An 18,063-nucleotide genomic window follows, 5' to 3' on the forward strand; every position below is an offset into this window, starting at 1 on the left:
ACCCCCCACCTCCGCCGGCCTCCCGCCTTCTTCGCTGTGAGCGCGCAGACGCAAGAGACCGGAAGAAGGACCTTCCACCATTCTATGGTTCCGCGCGCTCTAGGGTTGCCTTTAGAAAGTGCCTTTGTGAAAGAAAAAGCCACTTTTAACTCCGCCGCTAATGCCAGTAACAAAAGGCATAAAGGAAACCAGCATTTTCTCCCAGTGTTATCTTTTTATCTTGTCCTACTCTTTTTCTCGTCCTTCTCCTCTCCACTTAATTTCTTGCCACGCAGGCCTCCTCTCTGGGCACCCCTCCGTGGAAGCCACCCAAGGTGGCGGGACTGCGAGTTCCCACGGGGTCCTTGGCTCGGTAGTCAAGGTGACCTAGGGAGGTTGGCCCTGGAGCTAGGTAAGGGTTGTCCTTAGGTTGGGGGAGGAAGGAAGTCTGGTTCTTCAGTCGTACCCTTTCCTCAGCAGTGGAGGCAGTGGACGACATTTGCCTAAAATTATGTTGGCTGATGTAGCTGATGTCCTCAGGGCCCTGAGATTCGTGGGCATGGGCGGCGAATCAGGAAGGTATTTTGAATCCACCGAGTCTAGATTCTGCCCCAGGTGTTAAAGACAAATGGTAGGTAAGTGGTAAGGCTTGAGAGTTACATAATATTTTATAAATTTTCTACCATAACATACTTAGTCCTGCCTCTAATAGCCCCTTCGTTTGGCCTAGATTTTTTTTCTGAATGAAATATTTGATACCCACCTCCACTCCGGTTTTTATAAGTTATGGAAATCAAATGTGACTTAAAATTGAGAACTGGGGAGTTCCCATCATGGCTCAGCAGTTAACGAATCTGACTAGCATCCATGAGAATGAAGATTCGATCCCTGACCTTGCTCAGTGGGCTACGGATCCAGCGCTGCCGTGAGCTGTGGTGTTGGTTGCAGACACAGCTCGGATCCTGCGTCGCTGTGGCTGCAACTACAGCTCCGATTCGACCTCTAGCCTGGGAACCTCCATATGCAGCAGCTGCAGCCCTAAAAAGCAAAAACAAACAAAAAACTGAGAAGTGTTTGGCCCTTTACCTGTTATCGCACTTAACCACTTAACACCAAGGTGTACCATTATTCCCATTCTACATCAAGCGAAAAGGATTTAGAGAATTAAAGCAACATGTGCAAAGCAATGGAGTTTGTAAAGTGACAGAGCCAGAGAAAAAACACTTACTTATTCTCTACTAAATCCTGTCTCCATGCTTAAAGAGTGGTTAATAAACACACTATGGATCACCTCATTAGTTCAAGTTCTTGGTGCAGTAGGCTTGTTTCCTGTGGCCAAAAGAAATGACAGTGGTCCAAGGATGGTGTCATGGAAGGGCAGTTTTTCCAACCTGTAGTATCAATTTTTTTCAACAGTATTTTATCAACTGCCTATTCTGTGCCCGGTGCTCTCCAAAGATCTGGGGACACAGCAGTGAAGAGCCCTATCATCACGGAGTTCACATAATGGGGGAGATGCCACATAAACATGTCAAGTATCCATAAGTGCTGTGAAAGAAAATATAGCAAGGTAAAGGTGCTTGTTCCTACACCCCAGTTTTTCTCTACAGTTGCCATCTCTAGTCCTCAGGTTTCCAAAGGAGGAGCCACATGTTTCTCTATTTATTTATTTATGGCTGCACCCACAGCATGGGGTAGTTTCTGGGCCAGGGGTCAAACCCAAGCCACAGCAGCAACAACACTGAATCCTTAACTGTCAGGCCACCAGGGAACTCTGTTTCTCACTCAAGAAAAAAAATAACATACCATTTGCTTTTGTTTCTCCAGCAAGCATCAAAAACAGCCCCTTTGGGTGTCTGGGGAATACATAAACCAGGAAAATGAGAAAAAAATGAAGCAAAAGAGGAGGCTGACTTGACCCACCAATTGGTTTGCCCATAATTATTTTATTGACACTTTTTTTCATAGTTACAAAGGGAAAGTAAGGTGTTGAAGATGTAGAAAGGAAGGCCATGCATACAAGGGGACAGAGCATCACTTTAGATCTCAGGTCTTTGGGAAAATAGGAAAATGCGGAAATCCAATAAAAAGAAAGACCAACTTAAGAGAGACAAAAAGGGAGGTTAAGAGATGCAAACAACTTCCTGGCACTTCCGTAGAGAGGCTAAATCAGATCATTATTTCATCTTTTCAAGGATTATAAGGTCTCTGGGAAAAGAGGTGGGAAGAACCAATTCCTCATGGAATCACTAGGGTCACAGAATAAATGAGTAGAATTAGAAAACCACAGACAGAAATGAGGAAACAGCTGTGTTTAGGTTTTGGCAGGTGGGCAGGGGATGGTAATTATATCACAAGGTTGCCAGTCATTGAATCGCAGCTACTACATGCTAGAAACCATGCCAGGTTCTTTACAGAATGGTTCCTAACCATTGCAGCAACCCTGCAAGGTAGGCCTTATTACTGTTATTCCAGTATTGCAAATGACACTGGAGCTGGAGTTTAAGGTGCATGTTCTGGTTGCCCAGCTGGCAGGTGGCAGGGTTGGGAGAGGGATCCAAGCCTACCAGGCTCTGAAGTCAGAGTGGTTTCCACATCCCTACTTCTTCTGTCACAAAGGGGTTGGGTGAGGGTGACTTGGGATTTACAGGTTCCCAGTGAAGGATTAAGAACATGGAGATTCAGGTCTGAGCAGGATATTTATAGATTTCACAGGAGAATTATTGGATTTGCTTCCAGAATTTCTATGGAATGAGAAGGTGAAAAGGATCATGGTGGGAGGTGATTCTTGAGGATTTCTTTGAAGGGGGGAACTGGAAGGAGGAGTCGGGCCCTCCAGGGACCTGGTGTGGGTTCTAGGCAGCAATCCGGTAGTTGGGGTGGACCTGGGGCCTGACGTCGCAGACCATGCCAAGAAGCTGGGCCAGGACACGTTCCCGATTTCTTTGCTGGGAGCTCTGCATGCCCTGTACCTGGCGTCTTGTAGCCTGCTCCACCTCAGCGGACAGGTTCCCCTGGGAGCCCATGGCCTGGGGGAGGTGGGGGAGAGAAAGGAAAAAGCAGAAACAGAGAAAGAAGGCATCCAGGCACATGGAGGGAAGGATCCTGGAGCAAGGCCAGGAAGAAAGGCCCTCTCCAAAACCACTGCCATCCACAGAAATATCCAGACATCAAAGAGAGCCACGTAATGCCCTCTCCTCTAAGACCTGACAGGCAGCATCATCCTACAACAGACCATACAATCCCCACCGCCTCACCACATGCGCCCATAAAACTCTGCCCTCCACCCCAAATGTCATACTCTGCATGGACTGTGACATCCCCCTACCTCCACAAGCTATACAAGTCCTTTAAAGCTCCCAGACTCTCTTACGTATTGCAAAGCTCCATCAGCAATGTGGTCCTCGCCAGAGTCCCCTTCAGCGAGGGGACCCCTCCACCTTTTTTTCTTGTGGAATCACCCTGTATACACCTCACCAGATAGACCTATCAAGTTGCATCCCAGGGTCCCATCCCAGCTCCCCCATGACTTACTGCTTGCTGCTTGCTCTGGAATTCCTGCTCTCTCTCTCTGCGGTATTGCTCCACTTCCATCTGTGCCTCTTCCTTTGCCTGCTTCAGGCGCCGCGCCTTCCCTGGTAACAGAAGAAAGGACAGAAAGTGGAGGTAGACCCTCCCCACCACCACTAAATCTGAGAGTATGGGTCACTCCCTTCGGAAAAGTTATTCTGCCTTCTCTCAGTCAGCTAGATGCTAGATTCTGACACCCATTTCTTCCTTCCTAATAAGCCACCCCAGCTCCTTCCTTCCCCACCAGCCTTGGGTTATCCGAAGGACTCAAATGTTTGCTGTATCCCTACCCCCAGTTTTCTCTCTGGACTCCTAAGGGAGAAATGAAGAGACTCACTCTTTCTGGCATCTGCCACCTTCTCAGCGGCCCGCTTCTCAGCTTGCAGGAGCTGCTGGATGCCCTGGGATTGACTGGCCATTTCTGTCGTTTATGACCGATGCTGTTTCGGATGCTATCAAGGTACCAGACGGCTCTCCCCCACACTGCCTACTTCTCCTCCCCCAGCTGTTTGCTGCAGCCTTCCACTACCCCTGGGTCTTAGTGCTCCTCTTTTCTTTCAGCCTTCTGCACCGGGTGTGCCCCCCAAATTGATCCTCCGATTGATGATGACTGCTCCTTTTCGCTCACCTCTTCCTCTGGCAGTACCCAAAATTACCGCCTGGGGGCAGCAGAGACCAGGCCCAAAGCTCCCCACAACCGTCGTCGCAGGTGCAGGGTTTTCCCACTTGGAAGGGCTAGGAATGCGGGCAGGGGTCAGGAGGAGAGAAGTATCTGGGAGAGAAGGAGACATAGAAGGATTGAGAATGGGGTGAGGAGGTAAATCAATCATCCTGGGTGGTGTGTTGGGCATAGAGTATGCTGGGCTTCTCTAAATTCCAACTTGTCTTCCCCTTTTTTTCTCCCTCTCATTTCTATCTCCTTTTTCTACTTTCTCAATTCCAGATATCTCCATTCATCTCACTTGCTTTATTTTCTTGTGTCTTTTCCTGTGTTTTTCTCCTTTATGACCTGTCCCTTTCTCGGCCTTGCTGTGGTTTTGGTTTTGCATTTTCACCGTGATTTTTATCCTGTCTCCCCTGTTTTCTCTCCTCATCTTTTCGTCTATTACTGAATCATCTCTCTCCTTCCAGTTGGGGGAGGCGGGGTTCAACCTCCAGCTAGCCCTTGCCTCTGCTGCTTTTTCTGGCGTATCGTAGTCTTCCGGTTTCAGACGGACCCTTTATCTTAAGTTCCCTAGGTTCCCCCCCGGAGGCTAGAGCAAGGAAACACCTCCCGCCCCCCTCGGGGAGGAACGACATCCGGTAACGCGCTTCAGTTCATTTCCGCCCTTTACCGGCGTGTCCGCTTGCGCCATTTCCGTCAGCCTAGAGTGTCTCCGCCCTTCCCGCCTCCCTTCCTCGCAGCGTCTTAAACATAGGCCTCGGGCCTACTGCTCCGGGGGTACTTAGGGGGGCGGGGGGCAGGTCTGATGAGTAACCCCTCCCCCCAAGTCCCAGAGGGAGAAGCCTCTACATCTGTCTGCCGGGTACATTATATTCAATTTCTAGATCATTATTTGAAATTGTGACTTTTTAAAATTCAAATTTCTGTTGATAAAAATTTCTCTCATCAGTCTTTTATTATATAACAAAATCCTTTATTAAAAATTTATGTGGGCCAATGAGCCGCAAAGTAATCATTTATCCTTTTCTCATTAAAAAAATTAAATGTGACCCCAGCTCCCTCCTCAAAATTTTTCTTCAAACTTATCTGGTAAAGAGATGAGGATTAGGACTGGCCCTCATCTTTTGCTGAAGATACGAGGAGAAATGGGGAACGGAAGGGAGGAACAGAGAGAATGTCAAAGATGAAAGAGGGAGGGACCATCCAAGGCTGAGGTCCTGACTGCTGCCTTTTTTTTCCTTCTTTCTCAGCCCAAGAGTTCCATGGCCTCCACCTCCCGTCGCCAACGCCGAGAGCGTCGCTTCCGTCGTTATTTGTCTGCAGGACGGCTGGTCCGGGCCCAAGCCCTCCTCCAGCGACACCCGGGCCTTGATGTAGATGCTGGGCAGCCCCCACCACTGCACCGGGCCTGTGCCCGCCACGATGCCCCTGCCCTCTGCCTGCTTCTTCGGCTTGGGGCTGACCCTGCCCACCAGGACCGCCATGGGGACACGGCGCTACATGCTGCTGCCCGCCAGGGCCCTGATGGTGAGTCTGCCCTGGGAGGGAACAAGGTCTGGAGGACCTGGTGGGGTGTGAGATGAAGGCCAGTGGTTGAAAAATAAGCTGGTTATTTGCTCCCGAGACTTAGGGAAGAGTTGGCTTTGCTTATCATTTGTGCCTTTACATGACTGAGCTCCCTTTGTCTGAAGAGCCCTACATTCCCCAAAACAGCAAGTAGTAGTCAGAAATCATGTTTTTCTAGATTAGTGGCTATCTAGTCTCTTGACTAGTTTTTGCTTGTATTGCAAAAAGTACGACAGAGGATACTCTTTGCAGTTACATTGTCTGGGTTCAAAGTCCAGCTCCATGATTAATAGCTGTGTATTCTTGGCAAGTTTCTAAACTTTCCTGATGCTTAATTTGCCCTTGTGCAGATTTTTTTTTTTTTTTTAATGGCTTAAATGCAAGTTCCCAGACCAGGGATTGAATCCGAGCCACAGCTGTGACCTGCACCACAGCTGCAGCAACACTGGGTCCTTTAACCTACTGCATTGGGCCAGGGATCAAACCTGTGCCTCTACAGCCACCTGAGCCACTGAAGTTGGATTCTTAACCTACTGCACCACAGCGGGAACTCCCCCATGTGCAAAATTAGATAATGACCCTTGCTGTGTGCCAGGCACTTCTCACAAAGCAGCTCATTTAATCCTCACAACTACCTTATGAAGGTACAAGTACTAACATTAACCCCCATTTCTCAGATGAAGAAAAGCACAGAGAAGTTCAATAATTTGCCATAGTTGGAGTTCCCATCGTGGCTCAGCAGCTAACAAATCTGACTAGCATCCATGAGGACGCAGGTTCAATCCCTGACCTCACTCAGTGGGTTAAGGATCCAGCGTTGCCATGAGCTGTGGTGTAGGTCACAGATGTGGCTCAGATCCTGCGTTGCTGTAGCTGTGGTGTAGGCCGGCAGCTGCAGCTCTAATTCAACCCCTAGCCAGGGAACCTCCATATGCTGCAGGTGTGGCCCTAAAATGCAAAAAAAATAAAATTAAAGAATAGTTTGCCAAAGTCACACAGCTGTTAAGTGGTAGAGCAAGAAAGCCTAACTAGACTGTCCATGCTCTTAATAGCTGCTTTATCCTGTGTGATAACTTTATAGAATTACACAGTGATAATGCCCACGTTCAAAGCACCCATGCTGTGACGTGTGTTTTAAGAATCAACTGAGGAATTTCCCTGGTGGCATAGTGGGTTTAGTATTCGGCACAGGCTGCAGCTGTGGTGCAGGTTCAGTTTCTGTCCCAGGAGCTTCCACATGCTGCAGGTGCAGCCAGTCAGTTGACATAAAGAATACATGAGTAGAGCCCCTGGCAACGTGATAAGCACTCTAGATGGTGGCTTATCACAGGTCTGTACTCTTTCACCCACTGTTCCGAAACTCAAAAATACTCTGAAAACCAAACATTTTTCATCCATCTGCCACCAAACTCATTTGGTGACAAAACCTAACCTAAAGCAAGGCTATCCACGCTATGTTTTTACCCTACTGATGTCAAATTTCATACATTTCAGTGCAGAAACATTCATGCGTTCAGTTACTAGGGCTGCCCAGGCTCTCAGGAGCGGCCTCGTATACAGTGTACCGCTGTCCCTTGGTATCCGAGAGGGATGTTCCAGGACCTCCCTCCCAGGATACCAGCATCCGCAGATGCTCAAGGTCCTTGTATAGAATGATGTATTTGAAGTTCCCTTGTGGCTCAGCGAGTTAAGGGTCTGGCATCATCACTATTGTGGCTCAGGTCACTACTATGATGCAGGTTCTATCCCTAGCCCAGAAATTTCCACATGCCCTGGGCACAGCCAGTAAAAATGACAATGATGTAGTACTTGCGTGCAGTCTACACACCATCTTCCTGAACATGGTAAATCATCTCTGGATTACTTATAATACCTAATACAATGTAAATGCCACATAAATAGTTACAGGCAGGCAGTAAGTTCAAGGTTTTTTTTTTTTTTTTTGGTCTTTTGTCCTTTTTTAGGGCTGCACCCAAAGCATATGGAGGTTCCCAGGCTAGGGGTCTAATCGGAGCCGTAGCCACAGGCCTACACCAGAGCCACAGCAACGCCAGATCCAAGCTGCGTCTGCGACCCACACCACAGGTCACGGCAACACCGGATCCTTAACCCACTGAACAAGGCCAAGGATCGAACCCGCAACCTCATGGTTCCTAGTCGGATTCGTTTCTGCTGCGCCACGATGGGAACTCCCAAATTCAAGTTTTGCTTTTTGGAACGTTCCAGAATTTTTTTCCTGGATATTTTAGATCTCTGATTAATTGAATCCATAGATGCAGAACCTGAAGTTATGTACTGTATGTACTTTCAGACCAACTCTATCAAATCCCAAAATATCTGCATTCTGGAAAGCCTTTGATATTGAGGGTTTCAGATGGGGATTTGTCAATACTATAGTGGCAGCTCCGTAGAGATGTAGCCTTCCCTAGGAGAATAACAGGTGAAACCCCATTTCCCCTTCTAGAGATTGTTCCTCTAGAGCTAGAATGTTAGGTGACAACCTCTAGGTTGGGTTGAACAGCCTGAGCCTGATTTTTTTTTTTTTTTTTTTTTTTTTTGGTCTTTTTAGGGTCGCACCCTCGGCATATGGAGGTTCCCAGGTTAGGGATCCAATTGGAGCTGTAGCCGCCCGCCTACACCACAGCCACAGTCACACCAGGTCCAAGCCATGTCTGTGACCTACCTGCAACTCACGGCAACGCCAGATCCTTAACCCACTTAGCAAAGCCAGGGATCGAACTCGAGTCCTCATGGATTCTAGTCAGGTTCATTAACTGCCGAGCCACGATAGGAACGCCAAGCCTGAGCTTGGTTTGATTGCTCTTATTATCCTCCAGCTCCCAAGAATATACAGAAACCCCACCCACACTCCCGAAAACTCTCCTATATAGTCAAAAATCCCCTTTTCTTTAATTCCTGTAACACAAACGAAATAGGCTGACCTATTCAAATTTTTTTTCTTTGGCATCCACCAATAAAATTTATTGACTGTATCACAGTGCAAAGTTACTAACATCATGAATAACTGAAGTTATTTTCTTCAATTGCATTCAATAGAGAGAAAACTTACATCAAAGTCAATATAATGTTCTACATGACTTCACTCAAAAAATTTAAGCAGTGAACCTTGATTTTTAAAGAAGAAAGTAAAATGGTATAGTTTACTGTTGCCTTCTTTCCAGCTTTCACTAAGTGCTAACGAGTACCACTTAAGTGTCTTATTTGAGTATGAAGTATTTATAAGTTTCTACATATTAAGATTTCTTTAAGCTTCATATCAAATGAGTTGTAGATCTGCTTAAAGTATGGCTTCTCCTTTAAAGAAGGAAAGAAGGCTGACGAGGGAGGGAGTCGGGGGTGGCTTCAAACGTTGGTCGTCACGAGGCTTGAGGCTTGTTTGCATTACTATTCAGATTTTTTTTCTTTAACTTAAAACATGGAGAAGAGGTTTACAAAGTGCAGGCACCTAACTCCACAGTTGACGTTGTACATGGCGAGAGAGCAGAGTGCCCGGAGGCAGATCTCAGACCTGGTCCAAGTTCTGACTCTGTCACTGACAAACTGTGTGACAGGGACATGCGGCTCAGCCTGTGTGAACCCATTTTGCCTCTCTAAAGTTGAGGTTGTGACAAGTAAATGAGGCAAGCACTTGGTGCAGTTTTGGTACTCATTAGATGATAAGTGCTGTTAATTCTCATTCTTGTATTATTCAATTAAGGCTTTTCTTTTCTTTTTTTTTTTTTTTTTTTTTTAAGGGCCTCACTTTTGGCACATGGAGGTGATGTTCCCAGGCCTGGGATCCAATTGGAACTGTAGCTGCCAGCCTATGCCACAGCCAAGCAATGCCAGATTTGAGCCTTGTCTGTGACCTACACCACAGCTCACAGCAATGCTGAATCCTTAACCCACTGAGTGAGGCCAGAGATCGAACCTGTGTCCTCATGGATACTAGTCAGATTCGTTTCCACTGAGCCGCAAGGGGAACTCCTCATTAAAGCTTTTTGAGTAACAAAAATGTCCCTCGTGGTATGGTAGGTGCTTCCTTCATTGTACCAAATGCCAAGGAGCATGTGGGGTTGGTGATATGATTCCGTTTACAGATGAGGATGCAGGGCCCAGAAGGTTTAGGACCTTGCCGAAACCTCACCTATGCTCAGGTCACTCCCAAGCCCTCTCAGGCCTTCCTTCTCCTGGTCCCCTGCCAGCCTTACCACCAGGTGGCCTTCTAACTCCTTGTTGGAAAGGCCCCTCTCTAGAGACCAATCTGGCTTCAAATGCAAATATTTTCTTTGAACGGATGACCCAGAATCTTCTGGGGAAGTGAGGTTTCCCCTCAGTTCCCATGTGAGGTCGGAGGGATGTGCCATTTCACACTAGATTGGCTGGGCCAAGTTGTCACACCCAGTGAGATGCCAGGGCATGGCCACTACCTTTGGGTAACATGTCACGGGGAGGTGGTCTTCACTGTCAGAGACGCCTGTGTACACACACCTTAGTCCTACAGTGACCATTCTCCACATACAGCAAGAATGAGTGAGTGTTGAGAAACAAAAGGTCATTTTCTTAGAGACTGCAAAAAAAGTAAGTCCAAAGCCAGCTTGGTGTTTTTCTTTTAAGTGTAGCATTCACGGCCCTTCTGCTCTGTGCACACACTCTGTTAGACATTTCCCGCCCGGTGCCCACTTTGATCTGCTCAGGAGAAGGCGGCTGTGGGCCTGCTTCACAGATGACTGGGCCATCCGCTTATGTTCCCTTTGCCTTTCCAGCCCTGCCTCCCACAGACACCCACAGACCCTCGCCTCCTGCCACGAGGCTCTGTCTTCAGTGACCCCTGGCTGTTTTCAGCAAACCTGCCCATCTTTTATCTGCCTCCTTCCTGTTGCCTTCCTATCCGCCCTGCTGTTTTCCACCTCGCTGAGTTATTCTTCCTCCCCAGCCCAACCCAAGTCCCACCTCCTCCTGGAAGCCCTCTCCAGCCACCCACCCACTGTTGCCTGTTCTTCTTTCACACCGTGGTCGTCACTCAAACTTCTGATACTGGCGTTTTTTTCAAAGCATGTTGTATCAATTAGTATGAGCATCTCACTAGGTAGAAATCACATCTCATTATGGGGAGAAGAGCAGTGCTTCCATCACTCAGATGAAGGACTTTGTACTCCACAAAGTTTTTTTTTCTCCCCCACACTTATTTTTCCCAATATAAAAGTACAACACGTTGGAGTTCCTATTGTGGCTCAGCCGGTTAAGAACTCGACATAGTGTCCTTGAGGATTCAGGTTCGATCCCTGGCTTCGCTCAGTGGGTTAAGGACCCAGTGTTGCTGTAAGCTGCAGCATAGGTTGCAGATGTGGCCAGAATCTGGAATTTCTGTGGCTGTGGCATATACCCGCTGCTGCAGCTCCAATTAGACCCCTAGCCTGGGCACTTCCATATGCCACAGGTGCGGCCCTAAAAAGAAAAAAAAAAAAAAAACAGTTCCCGTCATGGCGAAGTGGTTAACAAATCCGACTAGGAACCATGAGGCTGTGGGTTCAATCCCTGGCCTTGCTCAGTGTGTTAGGGATCGGGCGTGGCTGTGAGCTGTGGTGTGGGTTGCAGATGTGGCTTGGATCCCACGTTGCTGTGGCTGTGATGTAGGCCGGCTGCAGCTCCGATTAGACCCCTAGCCTGGGAATCTCCATATGACGCAGGAGAGGCTCAAAAAAAGACCAAAAAAAAGTACAATGTGTTAGTTGAAGAGTGTAGGGAAAAGTTGATCTATGCTGCTAAATTGGTGGTAAAGTTGGCATTTCAAATCACTGGATGGGAGGTGGTGAGCTATTTAATAACTGTTACTGAACCGTTTGGCTTTGCTGGGGAGAAACAGAGTCTTATCTCATGCCCAACTTAGAAGTAAATTACAGCTGAGAAACACCTAAATAGGACAGGACAGGAAGAGTTCATACCAAATTCATGGGAGGATTTGGTAGGGGAGTGGAAATTGGAAGACAGCATCAAAGAAAACTTTAGCTTTGTCTATGATGATTTTATTTCTTTAAAATCAAATGAAAATAATTTAACATACCTCGTGGTAGAAATAGGGGTGCTGATCGTACTATACTTTGTGCTTTTTTCATTTTTTAAAATATTTCTAAAAATAAACATAGTAGAAGAAAACACAAAGACAATATCTTGGGGTGGAGAAAAACCCTCCTAAGAATGAAATAAAAGTCAAAAGCTATAAAAGAAAATATTGGTAAGATTTAAGTACATAAAAATTTTTTGAAGACAGATGGGAGAAAATATTTGTAATATGTGTAACAGACACAAAAGGTTGTTATCTATGCTGTATAAAGAGCTCTCATGAAAGTTCCCGTTTTGGCACAGCAGAAACGAGCCTGACTGGTATCCATGAGGATGCAAGTTTGATCCCTGGCCTCACTGGGTGGGTTAAGGATCCGGCGTTGCGGTGAGCTGTGGTGTGGGTTGAGATGCAGCTCGAATCTGGCCAGCAGCTGTCACTCCTCTTGGACCCCTTGCTTGGGAACTCCCATTTGCCTCAGGTGCGGCCCTAAAAAAAGACAAAAAAAAAAAAGCTCTCATATCTACACATATGATTTCCAGAAGAAAAGTGGGCAGAAATTACAACTTATTCACAATAAACACTAAGAGCCAAAAATCATATGAAAAAGAAAAAAATTTCATTCATAAAGTTGTTTTTTTAACCTGTCAGATGAGCAAAATTGAAAGGGTCGGTGATACTCAGATTTGATAAAGGATGACACAGGTGCTCGTATTCTTGATGGGGTATACATCGGCACAAACTTTTTGAAAGCAGTTTGGCAAAATTGCATGTACGGTTTGACTCAGAAATTCCACTTCTGAGAATCTGCCCCACAGAAGTACTGTCAGGAGTCCACAGAGATGTACGCATAAGGCCGATCATTTGTGGAAACAAAGACTTTCTATTGGGGGTGGGAAGATTTGTTTGTTTCATACACACAGTAAAACACTACACAGTCATAAAAAAAGAATGAGGTAGACTGTGTACTCCTGTGGAAAATATAAGTGAGGTGTTAAGTGAAAAAAGTAAGTTTCCAAATAATACACAGCGGTCTGGTCCCCTGTCTCTGAGGAGGAATTGTCGTGTGTGTGTGTTTCTATGCACCAGTCTGGGACTGGAAGCGAACACAGCAAACTCAAAATTAAATCCATTTTTCCTTCTTTAAAAAGAAAAGAAAAGTTCATATTAATGATGTCCTTTTCACATTAAAATATCAGCTAAGATTGGGGGAAAGCCACCCATAGTCCTGCCACCCAGAGACTAGAATTTTTTACATATTTCCTTCCAGTCTACTCTTTTCAACAATGGGATTTGGGTTTTTGGGTTTTTTGTGTCTTTTTGCCTTTTCTGGGGTTGCTTCTGCGGCATGTGGAGGTTCCCAGGCTAGGGGTCTAATCGGAGCTGTAGCTGCCAGCCTAGCCAGAGCCACAGCAACTCGGGATCTGAGCTGTGTCTGCAACCTACACCACAGCTCATGGCAACACCAGATCCTTAACCCACTGAGCAAGGCCGGGGATCGAACCCTCAACCTCATGGTTCCTAGTCGGATTCATTAACCACTGAACCACAACGGGAACTCCTTTTTGGGTTTTTGTTTGTTTCTTTGTTTGTTTACACACTTGCGATCAGATCCTATATACAATTTTGCAACCAGCTTTTTCCACCCAGAAACATAAATGTTAGTGCCTATTTAATATTCTGTACCAGATTTTACTCATCATGTTTTATAGTTGGACAAGGGTTTACTCCTTAGGAGCTATGAATTAAAAGCCTCCTGTCCAAGCCTGAGCTCCCACCCATCCTCACACCTGCTGTGAACCCTGATAGGGAATAAGCTGTTGGGACAGTTTGGGAGGGCTTGTGACAGGTCACATCAGTTCTAAAGAGAAGTGCCCCACCTGTCATCCTGATGTGGTTTGGGCGACGCTCAGGCGTGCCAGGAGATGGGTGGGGGCAGTGGGTCTTGGCCAGCCGAGGCCGAACCCATTCTGCCTTCTGCCTTCCATAGTAGTGACAGGGCAACCCTTCCTCTGTCCCTTCCTCTTGCTGGGTACCCGGTATGTCCTGGTACCCCGGAATAAAGATTCAAAGAGTGCTGGCCCACTTCCTCCTGCCCTAGGAAGAGAAAGTAGGTCCACAGGAAGGGAGAGTGCCTCACTCACCCTCCTCTGTCCTAGGAGCACAGAGGTGGTTGGTAGCTGTGGCCAGGGGCATGGCTGGCCAGTGTTAGGGTCCTGGGTCCTGGGTGGGGAGTGAAGTGAGCAGCATGGCACTCAGCTGATGCTGGAGTAGATGCGTTGTGGTCAGGGCTCAGGAAGAGGGGAACTCAGGGGTGTCAGTCCCTCCGTGTTCCCCCAGCCTCTGGGTGGGACCCTCTCTTAGCCCCGTTCCCCTGCCTTGAGTCAGCAGTAATTTGCTTTGCTGCTGGGAACGTTTCTGTGGTTCAAATTCATTGCTGGTCTCTCTCTACCTCTCCATCTCCCTCCCAGCATCCCCAGTGTAAGGCTGGCTGAGAGAAAGTCCCCTGAAAATATTGATCTTATTCAGTTTATTGAAAAGTGACATAAAGAGATAAATCTATTATGTATTTAGATATTTATAATGGTATAGAGTAGGGTGTTCAGGTATTTTACCAGTCTGAAGAATATAGTTCTGGGTGAGAAACACAAAAGGTATATAAAGTGACACTATTTTCAAGCCAAAAATGGAATACACAGTCAAGGTTTTTGACATCACCCTAGGCGGCTGGAGGCAGGCCAGAAAGACATACTAGAGCCCCCAGGACACTAAATCAGTTTTTGCAGACACAGGTCAGAATCTTTTAAATCACCACACTTACCATGCACGTGGTAAACTATCAGTAAATACTTGTCAGTGGTGCGATTTCCTGATACCCAGGAGGCATCCATGTGGGCAACCCTTTCACTGGTCTGAGACCAAGGGAGTGAGTGGCCAGCAGGATTCAAGATGGCGGCCCTGCCAAGACGAGGGAGCCCCAGCGAACTCTGCTCACTGCTCTCCCACCCACAGCCTACACGGATTTCTTCCTGCCACTGCTGAGTCGCTGTCCCTCTGCCATGGGAATAAAGAATAAGGATGGGGAGACCCCTGGGCAGATTCTGGGCTGGGGACCCCCCTGGGATTCTGCTGAAGAGGAGGAAGAAGATGAGGCTTCCAAGGAACGGGAGTGGAGACAGAAACTGCAGGGAGAGCTGGAGGACGAGTGGCAGGAGGTCATTGGAAGATTCGAAGGTAAGGAATCCGTTTCCACCCACAGCCACTCCCTTCCCTGCTGCACGGATGCTGCCACTGGCTTCCTGCGCCCCCTTCCTCTGCTGCCCTGCCTCTCTGGCCCATCTCCTTTTCACTGCCTGTCCCCAACCACCCCCTCCTGCCCTACAAACAGATGATGCTTCCCACGAGACCCAGGAACCCGAGTCCTTCTCAGCCTGGTCAGATCGCATGGCCCGGGAACATGCCCAGAAGCGCCAGCAGCAGCGTGAGACAGAGGGAGCCTGCCGACCCCCACGGGCTGAGGGCTCCAGTCACAGCTGGCGGCAGCAAGAGGAGGAGCAGCGGCTGTTCCGAGAGCGAGCCCGGGCCAAGGAGGAGGAACTGCGTGAGAGCCGGGCCAGGAGGGCGCAGGAGGCTCCCAGGGACCCGGTGCCAGAGCCAGCCAGGGCCGGGCCCAGGGCAGAGCACCCCAGAGGAGCAGGGAGGGGCAGCCTCTGGCGCTTCGGCGATGTGCCCTGGCCCTGCCCTGGGGGAGGGGACCCAGAGGCCATGGCTGCAGCCCTGGTGGCCCGGGGCCCCCCCTTGGAGGAACAGGGAGCTCTGAGGAGGTACTTGAGGGTGCAGCAGGTGCGCTGGCACCCTGACCGTTTCCTGCAGCGGTTCCGAAGCCAGATCGAGACCTGGGAGCTGGGCCGTGTGATGGGAGCTGTGACAGCCCTTTCTCAGGCCCTGAATCGCCATGCAGAGGCCCTCAAGTGACCCCAGGGAAAGAGCAGGGGCCTGCAGGAGCGCAGGGCAGTAGGAAGGCAAAGGTTAGAGATGGGGATGACGAAGAGGCGGCGGATGCTGAGCAGCGGAGGATGTGGGGTGGGAGCAAAACTTGTAATGAGTGGCGCGGGCTGGGGGATGTGGGCCACCACCACGGCTCCTTGACTCTGCCATTCCTAATAAGACCTGGTTCCACATCTCACTCCCGGTGTCTCCTCTGCCTTTTTCCACTGCTGTGGTTTTCATCACCCATGACATCTCCTTTCCCGTTCCGCCTGCCACAACCCACAGCGCCTGTGCACCTGCACCATGCACGCACACATGATTCGTGCCCTCGGTGGGAGACGAGAAGCCCCCTGCTTGCCCACCCACCTGCCCACAAGGGTGGCCCTAAGAAGGCCCGATTTGCCCTCCAGTCTCTCCAGTCCCTACGCTGGACTCCTCTCCACTCTTCCATCAGCGGTTGGAGAAATAGATGTGAACAGAGTCAAAAAGGGGAACAAAAGCAGTTTCCCTCCCCTCCCCAACTCCCCAGCCAGAACCACATCCTCCTCCCCACTTAACACCCCCTTCCCCCAACACAGGGCTTTCCCTTTGCTGAGTCACTGAATGATCTGAATTGGGGGCCGCTAGAGCCAAGGAGGTGGTGGGAGGATGGGGGATAGAAGCAGAAGGGATGGAGGAAGAGCCCTGTGGGGGAGTGGAATTTCGGTTGCTAAAATTAGGAGCGGGGGTAGGAAGTGGAAAGAGCCGAATTATGTAACCTGGGTTGTCTGTTCTTGGGCAACCAAGGATCCACACCCAAGGCCATCCCTCCGCTGTAGCTTCTCAGTCCTGGGTCTCCTCCTCCAGGCCTCTCAGCTCCCTCCATCCAGCTTCTGCCCCCATCCCGAGCCCTGGGCCTCACCCGTCTTGGCCTTCTAGATGAACATGGCCTTTTCCTAAGGTTGAGGAAGAGGTCCTTGCAGGGTGCAGGGAGAGGGGGCACCATCCCTCCACTGTTCATACTCAGTCCCACTCCAGCCCTGGGAACTGGGATGGGAAGCCGCAGGCAGCACCAAGCCCCACCGCCATCCTGCAGGACAGAGCAGGGACCTCGGCAGAAAGAAAGGGCAGGGGTGGGAGAGCACTGGCATGTGTGGGCACGGGCACAGTGCACACGTGTCTGCCTCGGGGAATCTTGCGGGTCAGAACTCATTGTTCAGGTTTGGAATGGAGTGCTGCTCTGCATGGGAGAATCCCAGGAGTGGAAGTGGAGGGCACAGGGGACAGGGAGGGGAAGCCTCTGGATGCTGGGACCACAGGGTGGGCGAGAGACCCTCGGAGGAGTCCGAGAGCCAAGAGGCCCCAGGTCTCCAAGGGACCAGGCAGATGTTCAGAGGGCAGGAGGAGGAAGGGCTGGTGAGAAAGATCCTGTGAGAGGAAGCTGCTGTGATTCAGAGAAAAGACTGCAAGCTGTGAGCAACCCAGGCGTCCGGTTCCTCTCACAGGCCGGAGATTTCGGAAGTGGCATGCAAAGAGCTCGGATTCGGAGTGGGGGCTGGGGTTGGGGTTAGGATCCCTAAACGGGGGGTCGAGGGGTAAGCAACAGAAAACTTGGGTGTCCAGATGTGTCCCTTCACTCAGGAGGCTTTTGTCTGGTTTCCAAGCACATCGGTTGCCCCCCTGTAAGAGTCACATAAAACCAAAGCCGAATAAGCCCTGACACCTGGCCCCCCCAGGCCTCCCTCTTTTCAACGTCTCTCCCTGGTGTCTGGCCCCCAGCCCTGTTGGGGGTTCCCCTGAGATGAGGGCTGTTCACTTTCTCTGACCACACCGTTTCCGCTTCTGTGTCTCTTATTTCCTAGGCTGATAAAAATACTGAGCCCTAGAGGCCCTGGCTTCCTCTGACCCCCCGGGGCCAGGCAGCAGGCATCCTGTCCACCACGGTTGGGGGAGGGGGGACCAGGGATCCCCAAGGGATGACTCAGTGCCTACCATGAAACGCTGGGGAGGTGGAAGTGTGTGTAACGTAGCTTGCTCTCTAGAGCTGGAGCAAGGAATTACTTCTCAGTGGAGGGTGCATTGGGGTTCAGGTAGAGAAAGAAGGTTGGGAATGAGACTGGTGAGATCGATGGGGGGGTGAAGTTGGGGAATTGGGGTTGGGGCAGGTTTGGGTTAAGCTAGGAAAAGGGTCTGGGAGGGACTCTGCCATGCAGTTCAGCCGAGCATCCAGGAGCCCAGAGATAAATTCAAACTT

The 18,063-nt window shown here is 49.3% G+C and overlaps 2 protein-coding genes and 1 long non-coding RNA gene across 10 annotated transcripts; 2 read left to right on the forward strand and 1 right to left on the reverse strand.

Annotated features, from left to right (window-relative positions):
* Positions 1-393: 393 nt before the first annotated feature.
* LOC102161099 (uncharacterized) lies at positions 394-3,969 on the forward strand. 3 transcript variants are annotated; one of them, XR_014809866.1, is made up of 3 exons: positions 394-614; positions 710-1,549; positions 3,846-3,969. It is a non-coding gene; the product is annotated as an uncharacterized LOC102161099 (long non-coding RNA). The 3 variants fall into 3 exon arrangements; XR_014809867.1 differs by having other exon boundaries at positions 1,396-1,549; XR_002345613.2 differs by lacking the exon at positions 3,846-3,969 and having other exon boundaries at positions 394-610; positions 710-1,269.
* Positions 2,835-3,968, reverse strand: ATP6V1G2 (ATPase H+ transporting V1 subunit G2). The gene is made up of 3 exons (NM_001145380.1): positions 3,887-3,968; positions 3,514-3,614; positions 2,835-3,008 (listed from the first exon to the last, which is right to left on the reverse strand). The coding sequence occupies exons 1-3, from the start codon at positions 3,966-3,968 to the stop codon at positions 2,835-2,837; spliced, it is 357 nt and encodes a 118-aa protein (NP_001138852.1).
* Positions 3,970-4,223: 254 nt separating the features above from the next.
* Positions 4,224-16,026, forward strand: NFKBIL1 (NFKB inhibitor like 1). 6 transcript variants are annotated; one of them, XM_021098450.2, is made up of 5 exons: positions 4,227-4,258; positions 4,780-4,851; positions 5,464-5,740; positions 14,853-15,074; positions 15,229-16,026. In XM_021098450.2, the coding sequence occupies exons 3-5, from the start codon at positions 5,476-5,478 to the stop codon at positions 15,813-15,815; spliced, it is 1,074 nt and encodes a 357-aa protein (XP_020954109.2). In that variant the 5' UTR covers positions 4,227-4,258; positions 4,780-4,851; positions 5,464-5,475; the 3' UTR covers positions 15,816-16,026.
* Positions 16,027-18,063: the final 2,037 nt, after the last annotated feature.

This window comes from Sus scrofa, chromosome 7 (assembly GCF_054392235.1).
Source record: "Sus scrofa isolate SSC_HxYL_T2T_F1_AM1 chromosome 7, Sscrofa_HxYL_maternal_Yorkshire_Landrace_v2.0, whole genome shotgun sequence".
Taxonomy (NCBI): domain Eukaryota; kingdom Metazoa; phylum Chordata; class Mammalia; order Artiodactyla; family Suidae; genus Sus; species Sus scrofa.

Excerpts from the sequence above, each read along its gene's own strand:
- NFKBIL1 (XM_021098450.2), top strand. The coding sequence starts at position 5,476 with ATGGCCTCCACCTCCCGTCGCCAACGCCGAGAGCGTCGCTTCCGTCGT. Across the intron at positions 5,741-14,852 it reads TGCCCGCCAGGGCCCTGATG|CCTACACGGATTTCTTCCTG; the intron begins GTGAGTCTGCCC and ends TCCCACCCACAG. Across the intron at positions 15,075-15,228 it reads GGTCATTGGAAGATTCGAAG|ATGATGCTTCCCACGAGACC; the intron begins GTAAGGAATCCG and ends CCCTACAAACAG.
- ATP6V1G2 (NM_001145380.1), bottom strand. The coding sequence starts at position 3,968 with ATGGCCAGTCAATCCCAGGGCATCCAGCAGCTCCTGCAAGCTGAGAAG. Across the intron at positions 3,615-3,886 it reads GGTGGCAGATGCCAGAAAGA|GGAAGGCGCGGCGCCTGAAG; the intron begins GTGAGTCTCTTC and ends TTCTGTTACCAG. Across the intron at positions 3,009-3,513 it reads TCCAGAGCAAGCAGCAAGCA|GCCATGGGCTCCCAGGGGAA; the intron begins GTAAGTCATGGG and ends CACCTCCCCCAG.